Source organism: Zalophus californianus, chromosome 7, assembly GCF_009762305.2.
Source record: "Zalophus californianus isolate mZalCal1 chromosome 7, mZalCal1.pri.v2, whole genome shotgun sequence".
NCBI classification, from domain to species: Eukaryota; Metazoa; Chordata; class Mammalia; order Carnivora; family Otariidae; genus Zalophus; species Zalophus californianus.
In genome coordinates this window covers 51,200,920-51,213,750 of record NC_045601.1, presented here as the reverse complement: position 1 = coordinate 51,213,750, position 12,831 = coordinate 51,200,920, and the positions used below count along the sequence as shown (strand labels likewise).

Sequence of the window (12,831 nt, the reverse complement as noted above, 5' to 3'; positions counted from 1 at the left end):
CTGATTTTTTTTTTTTTTATCATTTCATTCTTTTCCTGTACTCATTTGTAAATTATGCCCTTAGTTTCTGTTCTTCGAGTGGTTACCTGTAGACATTAAAACATAACCTGAATTAATTAGTACCTTTGCCTCATACTGAACAGTGCAAAAACCTTAGAACACTTCAATTTTATTAACATTCCCCTACCCTTACTTTAGCTATTATTGCCCTGTATCTTTTAATATTTAAACTTACAAAGATGATGGTGAGCTAAGCTGATTCTTGCATCTCATGCAAGAGGTTTCTTTCTTTCTCCCTATAGTGCATACTTCATGTTCTCTCGTGAGGGTTAATTGGTGGCAACTCCTTGCAGTTTTAGTTTGTCTTTTTTTATTTTTTTAAGATTTATTTATTAGAGAGAGAGAGAGAGCGCGCGCGCGCACGCACATGCATTGGGTGGGGAGGGGCAGAGGGAAAGAATCCCAAGCCGACTCCCCGCTGAGCATAGAGCTCCACATAAGGCAGGATCCCATGACCCTGAGATCATGACCTGAGCAGAAATCAAGAGTTGGCTGCTCATCCAACTGAGCCACCACCCAGATGCCCCCTCACTTTGTCTTTAAAATGTTTTTATTTAACCCTCTTTCTTGAAGGATCTTTTCACCGGGTGTAGTTTACTTAGCTAGCAATTTTTTCTCTCAGCATATTTAAAATATTCTATTTTCTGATTTTCTGTGTCACTGATAACAAGTCAGCTGTCAATGTAGCTTTTTTCTTTTTTTCTTTTTTCTTCCGACTGCTTTAAGACCCTTACCCTCTGCCCCCGTTTTTTTTGGGGGGGAGGGTGTGGTTTCAGTCTTTATAGTCATTATGGGATACCTCGGTGTGGGTTTCTTTTTGTTTGTCCTGCTTAGAGTTTGTGGGGTGTCTTTAATTGGGAATTGATTGGTTTGGAGTGTAGATCGTCAGTGTTTCTGGAAAGTTCTCAGTTCTTATCTCTTCACATATTATTTTAGTCCTGTTCTCACTTCTCTTCTGCTAGAACTCCAGTTAAACATATTTGTGTTCTCCCATGTTTGACAACAGTTACGTTCTGGTTACAAGTGTATTTTAACGCAACACTGGCACACTTGGCACTTTGGAAATCATGTAATGAACCCTATTGGGTTGCAAAAGTTGCTTGTTAATTGACTTTAAAGTTAAAAAAATAAAAGCAGGCCTGGCTTTCTCTCATTTTAGTCCATGACTGTGTTACTTTTCCCCAATGCATTCCCTGCTTTAACATAGCCAGCTTGAGTAAAATGAAAATTCTGCCTCTGATTTTGAGCATATTTCAAAATTTCTTCTTTTTGGGTGATCTTTCTCTTACTTATGAACTTCACATAGATCACCTTTTTCCTCTGCATTTCTTAAGGGCCAAACCCAAAGGACATCTTTATATGAATTTCTGTTCTTTTATCTCATTCATGTAAACTTCCATTTTAGGAAGTTTATTCATTTCTACTTTCTGGGGGGAAAAACTATAAATTGATAACTAGTTCATAGTAATGATTAATATTTGTTTTCTGCTTTATAGTTTACAAAGTGCTTTCCCATCTATTTTCTTATTTGTACGTGAGTAAAAAAATGTGAAAAGGACTCAGAAGTAAATATTATCTCGTGATTCTCAAGTTACTTTGAATCAACAGAAGATAACCTGTTCAAACTTATTTGACCCATAGGGTACCCTTCACTCACTGTACTTTAATTTTTATGGATAATTAAAACTGAATAGAAGTCCTCTCTAATTCTGTGGTAATTTCAATTGCATGCTTAATTATTATTAAACTCCTCTTGGGTATTAAAACAAGGTTGCGGTATTGTCCAAGTTTTTCTAATTAAATGTATAATTAATTAATAACTCTTCATTTTCTGGAGGGTTGTTCAATTTGTTCTACAATTTTAGCAGGAACCAGAGACTGGGCCCTATTTACATTTTTTATTCATTGCCACTGTTGTGTATATAAGAGTAATTCTTTTTAAATTGTACTCTGCATTTAAAATTTGGTATCTCCTGGTACTCTGTTCAAAATCAAATTGAAAATACTCGTAATCGGAAAGATCTGGTAAACCATATTATAAAGTGGTTCTAGCAACTGTATTGTATGAAATCCACTGGGGAGGTATGAATGTGGCTAAGCCTTGTTATTTTAAGCAGTTTATACTAGAATTAAATATTGAGAAATGCATTTAGTTTTTATGCAGTTGAAGCCATTTGTATATGACCTTTTAATTTTATGGTACTGAATTTTTCTACTCAACATTTGGCAGATACTGTCTCTAAGCAATGAAGATTCTAGTGTGCATTCTAGGGTAATAAACAGTTCACCCTTGAACGACGAGGGGTTAGGGACACCAACCCCTCCCCTCCACTGTGCAGTTGAAAATCCGAGTATCACTTTTGACTACCCAGAAACTTAACTACTGATAGCCTGTACTGGTGACGGAAGCCTTACTGATAACATAGTCAGTTAATACATACTTGTCGTGTGTATTATATACTGTATTCTTACAATAAAGGAAGCTAGAGAAAAAATGTTACTAAGAAAATCATAAGAGAAAATACATTTACAGTACTGTACCATGTTTACTGAAAAAAAATCTGCATATAAATTCAACCCGTGTTGTTCAGGGGTCCACTGTATATGTATCATATTTTAGGTGGCCCAGCATCTGAATCCCCTCCCTAAGAGTCTTAATGTGAGGAACAGCCCTTGCTGCCCCCAACCTTCAGAGGCCGAGAGCCCAGATTCTTCTTCTCCCAGCTCCTTTTTAGCCAAGGCTCAGGGATGGTAACTTAGGCCGAGCAGACAAATGCACTCACCTAAATTCTAATTTAAAGCCAATCCCCAAAGAAGCAAGGGAAGAGAATATGTTAAGTGGCAGTGGTGGCCAACATGTAGTTTCTCGGGCGGTAGTCTCAGCAGCAGCATCCGGTGACAGCCACAGTAGTTCAGTAATGGTGAACTCCTGTCCTCAGTGGACTGGTTCTGTGTTATGATCGATTTTCAGTTGTGATTCCATCTGTATACTCACTCTTATTTATACCTCTTTCCTCAAACTGATTCTCTACCCTTCTTGGCAATTCTAAGAAAAAGGATTCGATACTCAGAAGGGCTCGATACTGTTTAATCAGTCTGTAAGGCTTTCAGCTGCTTGCAGCTAAGAACGCTGACTGATAGATAGTCTGCCAGTGATTTTTTTTTTTGGTTTGGTGCTAATTGGGTGTCTTTAACATCATTCCTTGTGGTTACTTGAAATTTTTCCCCTTCTCATTTATTCTGTGAGCATTTTTGGGTAAATGACTTAATGTTGCTAGTACTTATTTCATAGAAGTGTTGTAGGAATTATATGAGATAATGTGAGACAACACTGAGGTTGTTAAACACTCTTTTTCACTTACCCTCTTCTAGCAAACTATATAATTCACTTACTCTATTGCTTATTGTCCGTCTCCGCCACTAGAATACAAGCCCCACAAGGACAGGGAGCTTTATCTGTTCCCGTGGGCCTAGAACAATGCCTAGCACACAGTAGGCACCCAGTCAATATTTATGGAATGTATGAATGAATTTGAAGTTACCATACTTGCTTTGTGAAGAGGCCTGTGCCCCCAACGACACAAAGAAAATAACACCCGTTGTGAGTCCCCAGCCCTCCCGCCGGCTCCAGACATCTATCACCCATCCCCCACCCTGTCTTTGTTGTCTCTGTTTCACCTCACAGAGGGCTCTCCTCTCCTCAGAGCATAACCTTCCAACTGCGCTGGCTTTTTTCCTGCGTTTCTCCCAACTCACTCGTATCCTGTAGCTTTAATTGACTAAATCTTGGCTTAGTCTTTTCTTAAGGAGGGAAAAAACAAACTTAATTTTACCTCAAAAATCCTTCAATCTGGCACCCCATCTCCTCTTCTTTTCTTTATCGCCAAATGAGAGAGGAAAAATTCTACTGTCTTGTTTTTCTGAATCCTTAGTTGTACCTCTGCCTCTTACAACTGCTTTTCCATACTCTACCCCGCTGCCGGAATCGCTCTGGCAAAGGTTTTATGTGATGTCATTGCCAAATTTAATGATCTTTAGTCAGCCTTCATCCTCTTTCTCAATGGACTTGACTTTGTCTTTTTTCAGTTAACAAATGTTTATTGAACATGTACTGATTACCCCGCATTCTACTAGACAGTGAGGATATAAAATGTTAGTAAAAGTCATGTGCAACAAGTTATATAACATCGTAATTGCCATAAGGAATTTTGTAAAACATTCCTTAGGATGGGCACCTGGGTGGCTCAGTCGGTTGGACGACTGCCTTCGGCTCAGGTCATGATCCTGGAGTCCCAGGATCGAGTCCCGCATCGGGCTCCCTGTTCGGCAGGGAGTCTGCTTCTCCCTCTGACCCTCCCCCCTCTCGTGCTCTCTCTCTCTCTCTCTTTCATGCTCTCTCTCAAATAAACAAATAAAATCTTTAAAAAAAAAAAACATTCCTTAGGATTATGGAAAAGCAGTTTTCCTGAGCCAAGAGAAGGGAAGGTATAAGAGAAAATAAGAAGATGACACGTTATCAGATAGCAAAGGGAAGTGCATAAGGAACATTGCCAACAGCACAGCAAGGGTGAAAGTGCTTGGTATTTTAAAAATCAGTAATTTGTCTCATAAGGCAAAGGTGGGAGTGTATTACCCGATAAGGAGGTATCATAACAGACGAGGCAAGGTACGATGAAGTCTGTCCTAGGATAGTGGAGACGGGGGTGTGAAGGACAGTAGAAGCAGGGTTGCCAAAGAAATATTGGAGAGATAGGATCAGTAAGGCTCAGTGCCTTATCTGTTAGTGAGTAAAGGTGGAATCATGGAATGAGACGTAGCGAAGTGTTTGATGCGGTGGAACACCCACAGCATGTAGTTCACTAGGCAGTTAGATACAGAGGCCAGGAGTGTGGTCCCGGCTGCAGATGAAATCGGCGGTGGAGACTGAAGTCCTGAGAAAGACGGGATCAGGTAAAGATAGGGACAGTTTTGCAACTAGAGAGGATGGCAGTTTAAGGGAGTCATACTTGAGGAACGCTGTCTTTGAGAAGTAGAGAAATTAAATTGCCTGCTTTGGGTGAGGGTTGCTTTAAAAAGTGGTAAAATCTTGGAATACTGATTGTGTGCCTCGAGTATTACTTTGTTGTTGCTGTTTTCTAGTCTTTGGTCATTAGTTGTTCTAAGACTACCAAATCTTCATTTGTCAGTGGCATTGCTTCTTCTCCAGCATCACTGTCAACTTCATGGTATCTCACCTTTTAAAAAAAAAATTCGATATTACTTTGAATTGTGTTTTGTAATGTGTTGACAGATGTATCCTACGTCAGCAAAAGGCCAACAGAATAAAGACGGTGATATGACAGGGATAATTCTAGGGGTCGAGGATACATTTGTGCATATGACATACAACTTGTGTATCGTATACTTCAGTAAGGGGTGGTAGACTATAAATATATATGTCAGATGATGATAAATATAATGGACAAAAGTAAAGCAAGGTAAGAGGAAAGTAGAAAAATTGAACAGAAACCTGATAAAAGGGAGAAAACGATCATGTGGATATCTAGGGAAGGAAAGAACATTCCAGGAAAAGGAAATAGTATATGCAGAGACCCTGAGGCAGGATTGACCTTTGGTGAATTCTAGGAATAGCAAATGAGCCAGTGAGGCTGGAGTTGATGAGCACTGGCACAGGACTTGATGAAGACAGAAGTTTGTGAGGGCAAGTTTGGCGGGGAGAGATTGTTCTGAGATCTCAGAAGAGGACGATAATTCTCAACCAATTAGATTTAACATCCTCATTTTGTAATAGCATTTCTGTAATTCTGCTTTACTGAAATATAATTCATAGATGATATATAACTTCCATAAAAATTTCAAAATATAACTTGAGTGCCCTAATTAAAGGGAAGGTATTTATAGCCTGTTTAATATGTGAATTAAACATGTACAAACAACATGTTTTTTAATATGTAAATACTCAGGCAGGACAATACAGGAAGATAGAAATGCCCTATAACACTACCCTGGGGAGCCATACTTGTTTTCTGAGAACAACTGGTATTGAGCCTGCTGGCTTTCATTAGGCTTTTACTCTGAGTGGAGAAGCTACCTGACGGTTTAGAGCAGGAGTAACATAATCTAATATTTTTTAAAAATCACACAGCTTCCTGCATGGAGTGAGGCTGTGGGGGGATAGAGCAGGGAGCCCAGTTAGAAGGCTATTGTAACAATCTGGTGTGAGTTGGTAAATTGGACTGTGAGATGACTGTGGAAGAGAACTTGAGAAGTGGTTGAACTTTGTATGTATACAGAAGGTAGAGGATTTGCTGATGGATTGGAGATACAACGTGAAAGAAAGAGGAATCAAGGATAACTCTAGGAGTTTCCACCTGAGCAAATGTAAGGCTGGGAAGAAGTCATTGGGGAAGGGGAGACCAGAAGTCCCCTTTGGGATGTATCAAGTTTGAGATGTCTGTTAGGCATCCTGGGAGAAAAGATGTTGAGCTAAACTTTAGATAGACAAGTCTTTAGAGTTCAGAGGAGAGGTCCAGGCAAGAGATACCAATTTGGGAATTATTATATTTGTTGTAGGTGGTGTGGTTACACAAGATAGAGATCACCAGTGATTCTCTAGTGGACATAGATTTTTATGTTCATTAAACTGGGGGGTGAATTTCAGAAGGTTGAAACATTGGCATAGAGTGGAAGATTTAGATTTAGAATATTAGGGCCTTGCCACTTCTGTAGCCTGGAACCGTGGGCCATCTGGGCATATGTCTAATAAGGTTTGCTGCATAAAGAAGGAGTTGTCCTGAATTTGGAACCAGAGGTTAAGTTTTTTGAGTTCATAAAAAAGAGGACTTGGACTCTCTTAATTTAAAGCTTTGAGTAGCTTATTAGCCTATTTAGAAATTTTTAATTTGTTCAGATGGGAGAAGGTCAGCATTTTGAAAGGAAACAATGTTATGCATTCTAACCTTTATACTGCATACATTACTTTTATTAATCTTTGAATTATTAATCATATGGCACAAGTATAAAAATCATAAAATTGGTATTAAAATAGCTAGTGTGACCTTAATATAGTTTCCAAAACAAAATGATTACTTGTCTGATCTTTAATGTTCATTTGGTTTTCTTTTAGGAAGATTTAGAGACTGGAGTTCACCTTGACCCTGCTGTCAAAGAGGTTCAGTATAATCCTACCTATGAGACCATGTTTGCTCCTGAGGTGAGAAAACAATATATTTAAGATTCTGCCTTTTGCTAAAGCATTTGAATTATACATAAGTAGATAAACAGTTGATGAATTTTTCAGAGTTTTCTCACAAGAGTATACTATTTAAACTTTTAAAAACTATGTCCTGTTGTATGTCAGTTATATCTCAATTTTTAAATAAAAGGAAAAGAAAATATACTTTTAAAAATCCACTACTGTTTCTCTACCAACTTGTAACATCTGATAGAATGGAACGATGTCTTTTGAAAAAGGAAATTTTTAAATATCTGATTCTTAGATGTGAACGTAATTAATATGTTCCTCAATATTGTTAAGGGAGTATTATAAATTAACCATAAGGGAAAAAGAATTTGTTTTATTATTAGCATCCTCAATGCATGGTATATTTTGAAACATCTGGTTACAGATGCTCCTGCGCTAAGTGCTAGGAAGAAGTGCCATGCTAATGTGTTTGCTGCTCAACAGTAGTCACAGGTATATTACCTGCTCTGGGTGAGACATCTTATGATGGTGATCATGATGATGGTGATGGTGATGATGATGATGATGATAAATGGTGATGGAAGCATAAAGAAGATGAGAAAGGAAAAAAGGCAAAAAACAGTGAAGATTGTCCATCTAGGAAAGTCTTTGTAGAAAAAATTAAATTTCTAGCTATTTCATTTTTAAAAGGGGAAAGAATACTTGATTGAGAAAATAGAGATGCCAAAAAATGGTCATTATAAAACAAAATAAGCCTTCAGTAGCAGGATCTTTAAGAAACTTTAAAAATGAGGGTGAGGAGCCATATTTTATTGCAACTGGGTGGAGAAAGAGGAACTTTTTAATTTTTTGTTTTTTAGCATGTAGTCATTGTCCCTTTTTTTCCCTTTTTTTTTTGATAAAGCAGAATCATAAAGCTGTTTCATATAATTTGCCTGCTCAGGTTTCTGTAGTCACTTAAAATATGGCAATTGAAATATGTAGCATAGCCGATGATGTCAGTGGTAGTATTTAGACAGTGCTCTAGCAGTTCCCTGGGTGTACAGTAAGCTGAAATCTCTTTCTCATACTCTTGAGACTGCAGCACTTTTAAATTTTATTTTTCTTAAATCATTCTAGCCTGTCGAACCTGTAGACTCATATCCCTTGACACCATTTTAGCTGGCACAGTGAAGAAAGGTCTTATGTTACATGTATGCTTCATGATTTTTTAAATGAAAAGTGCTTCCATAAATTAGGGCCACTAAATTACAGAACAAGAAAATTTGGAAGTAATATGGTGTGTGATGTTCCTATGTCAGTGCATTTTATATGAAGTCTGTTTCTCTTCCATTTTTAGATCTTGTGCATAACTAATCAATTGCTGTGTGATTTTAGTTTTCCGAAATTTAAAAGATTAAGATTTTTTTGGTGATATTGATGAGGCATTAGGCCTATCATTCTCTTTGTGAAATTACCAATTCTTTTAGTATTCTGGGGTTTTTTTTTCTCATCTAGGGAGCCTCACATTCAAAATATAAATTAATTTATGTTAGGAACACTGATGCTTATTACCAATTTAAGAAAAGAGAGATGAGATTGAAAAGTGAAGAAAAATTACTATATTTCCTGGTTGCCAAATGAATTGTCTGTTACATAATAGATTATTACCTTTGAATTTTATGACTAGGGTCTGTATAATTTGACAAAGTATGGAAAGGTGTTAAGGAACTTTGCTTGTTGAAATTCAAGTTCCCATATCTTAAGAATCCATTGTTAGGGGCGCCTGGGTGGCTCAGTTGGTTAAGCAACTGCCTTCGGCTCAGGTCATGATCCTGGAGTCCTGGGATCGAGTCCCACATCGGGCTCCCTGCTCGGCAGAGAGTCTGCTTCTCCCTCTGACCTTCCCCTCTCTCATGCTCTCTCTCTCTCATTCTCTCTCTCAAATAAATAAATAAAATCTTAAAAAAAAAAAAAAGAATCCATTGTTAGAAAAAGATATAATCCTCCTCCTCAAGCTACTGTTTACCAGAGATGATATGCTCAGTGTTATTTTTAGAAAGATACAGAGACCAGACTGTTTCCTATAATGCCTAAAGTGCTATTCAAGTTAAGGGAGAGATTGTATCTGGTTGTGAAGATAAGAAAAAGTTGCCTAGAGGAAGAAGTATTTAAAATAAGCATTAAAGTCCAGGTTAAGAACATGAGATTTGGGATTAAATACACTGCTTATTAGCTTCAGTATAACCTTGGATTACCTCAGTTTTCTCATAGATAAAATGAAGACAATTTCTCCTTTACCGAGTTGCATGGATACATGCACTAATGTATGATAGGGTTAGGAAACTCTCTGGTACTCAGTAAGCATTTAGTAAGTAGCAGCGCTTGTTGTTATTTATGTTACTATTATTGGCATTGATGCTAGGAAGGCTTTTACGAGGAAAGAGGAGAAAAGCATTAGCTAAATCATAAAAGATCCAAAGAACAGGAATACTTTAGCCGTCAGTAAGGGAGAATAGGGAGGTCAGACCAAAATGGTAGTTTGTGTAGCATTGCACAGGGATCTGGGAGCCAAGGTTAGCAGTTTGGTCTCGATTTAGTAGAGGATAAATAGATTTTTAAGGTTCTTATTAAAGAGTGGGATAATCAAAGCTGAATTTGTAGGAAGGCTAATTTGATAAGGGTTTGCATGATGGAAAAGAACAGGGATAGAAATTAATGGAATAAAACAATCATTTATTACTGTATACCAGGTACCATATTGAGGGATTTATATATTTGTGTACCTTATCTCTTTTAGTCTTCACAATAATCCTGTGAAATAAGTACTCTAATCCCTATTTTATAGCGAGGAAACTAAGTCTCAGGTTTTGCTACCAGCAAGTAACGTATTTGGGAATGTGAGTTCACATCACTCCTAACGATTGCTCTGTGGCTGGAAGACCAGTTTGCAGACCATTACAGGGTTTGCATGTTACACCCCTATGCGCATGCTTTGACTTTGCTAGTTCAGGAAATTAACGGAATTGACTATTTTATTTTATAAAATATGTTTTTCCCTCCCAACCAAGGACTTTTCCTAAATGGGCTAACATAGTATCCAGGTAAACTTTCTCATATTATAGACAGAACTTGAAGAGATAATAGCCATTGTTTTAGTCCACTGATTTTCTTCATTTCACTCAATCCTTTTTGGGTCTACTTAGAGAAAAGTGTATTTGTTAGCTTTTCTAGGCTCACGTAAAACCCCTAAGCCTGAAGGAGATTTTCAGATTTAAAATAATAGTACTTTTAGGAATAGAAGATATATCAAAGTTAAAAGGAAAAAAAATCCTAGTTTCTGTTAAAAATCTGGCCATAGGGCTGCTATAAATATTAATGTTAGAATGAACTTTAGAAATTAGATAGTTCAGCTCTTTTATTTTATAGATGAGGAAACTAAGGCTCAAGGTCATAAAACCCACACTAAGAAAATATTCTTATATTAGTAATATTTAAACTATGCTTTTATGTCTTAAAAGACTGAGATATTCTGCCAATAAAATTGAATGGTGGAGATCTTTTCCAAATTTGTGGAAAATAAGTTATTCAACAGGCTCTTCTTACCTTAAAGTTTGTTTATGTGTTTAAACATTGATGACTACAATAAATATTAATGAAAAACTTACCAGCAATCTAAGTATAATATGATTATTAGTTCAGTAACTTGGGGGGGGAGGCATTCTATATGTAAACTTATTGTTATGATTTCATATATTCAGTTTTTACCAGTGTAAGTTCTCAATTCCTGTGATGTAATGTTACACTACTAAGACATCGATCCTCAAGCATTCTACCTTCTGAAGACTTTTGAGAATCACTGCTTTACAATACACAGATTTCTTAGATTTATCTACCAGTGTCTTAACAAGTTAAAAATGCTTTTCTCAAGGCCCCTGGGTGGCTCAGTTGGTTGAGCCTTGGACTCTTGGTTTCGGATCAGGTCGTGATCTCAGGGGTCATGGGATCTGTCTGTGTGGGGCTCCACGCTCCGTGGGGGGTCTGCTTGGGATTCTCTCCCTCGGCCCCTCTCCCCACACGTGCATGCCCTCTCTCCTCTCTCTGTCTCTCAAATAAATAAATCTTTTTAAAAATGCTTTTCTCCTGTTTTATAAATAAATCACTACTTCACTCAGGTGAAAGATGTAAGCATATTCAGGAACATCCTGAGATGTGATCTGAATTATGAATTAATACTTAAATGTATATATTTTATATGGGAGATTAAAGTTATAATTGTGGTATACTTCAGTATGGTCTTAGCTAAAAACTGTTAAATACTCATACCTAACTCAAATATGTATTATTAAAATCCCCTGAATGCACATTTACTCTTAAATTTAATTACCGGAAGTTAAATTTGGAAGTCAGTTTTGTGTGTTTTTTATATGCTTTGTTTTTATTTTTTTTTTTAAGATTTTATTTTTATGTAATCTCTGCACCCAAAATGGGGCTCAAACTTAACAACCCTGAGATCAAGTGTCGCATGCTTTACTAACTGAGCCCTCCAGGCACTCCTATGCTTTGTTTTGTTTTTTAATGGTTAACCCAGAATTAAAAGAAGTGCATATTCACAGAGACTGGGAACATCTGGGACACATAATTTTTAAGTAATTGGGAAGAGCTGAGTTCTGCGGAATAACATTCTCTCCCTTTCTTTGTTGGCATTTATTTAATGTCTCTGAGGTCAGTTCCAATAACTGCTGGTAACCAAGGCAGTTAAGGTGAGCCAAAAGTAGATAGATCCTCCCACAACCCAGCTTCCTATTAGATTTTTTTGTTGTCTCAGCTTAAATAGCTATAAAATGTAGCACATTTAAATTTTTAGACTGCTTTAGAAATAGCACGCATATAAGATATACTTAGCTATAATATGTGGATCTGTATTCATATAGAAATCAAAGTTCCTTAGCACTGAGAATTTTTCTTTAAAAGATGGAGCTGATTTGATATGTATGACTGATAGAAAAATTGTTCTTTTTTTGTAAAATCTTAATAAAATAAGACTATGGAAATTGTATTTTCCTTTTTCAAATTGGAAAGTATAAACATAATGATTAACTTATTATATGAATAACAATAAGAGTAATGGAGATTTTTATCATTTTAGATTTTTCCCCCCAGAAATGTTGAACTGCTTTGCAGATGATAGCTGACTATATTAGGTAGAATATCTAGGAAACTTTTAAGTCATTTTATTATCTTTAATTTTATTGGATATTCCTTGTTTTTATAATAAATTTCATGACTGAACGAAGTTACTGTAAGTGCCAGCATTCAGCAGTCTAAATTTTTTTCTCCCCTACATTGCTACCATTAGCAAGGAGGAACTAATATGAGCTATGAAGTCTTGGCACTGTCCTTTATACAGTTCAGAATAAATAGTAATGAAAGTTTTGTATGTAAATCAGATATTTTTAAATTGAATCATTTTAAGTATAGAAATGGAAGCTGTCAATATAAAAGAATATTGTAGTAATTTATTTTCTGAAGCAGAAAAAAACATAAGGCAAGTGTAACAATTTCGGATTTTTGTGCATAGTATAATG

At 36.6% G+C, this 12,831-nt stretch overlaps 1 protein-coding gene across 2 annotated transcripts in view; it reads left to right on the top strand.

Annotated features, from left to right (window-relative positions):
• CDC40 (cell division cycle 40) overlaps window positions 1–12,831 on the top strand; it is a 54,148-nt gene that overhangs the window by 5,984 nt on the left and 35,333 nt on the right. For both annotated transcript variants that reach the window (XM_027601166.2, XM_027601165.2), the window contains one exon: window positions 7,187–7,273. In XM_027601166.2, coding sequence (XP_027456967.1) covers window positions 7,187–7,273 — 87 coding nt within the window. The remainder of the gene's footprint in view (window positions 1–7,186; window positions 7,274–12,831) is intronic.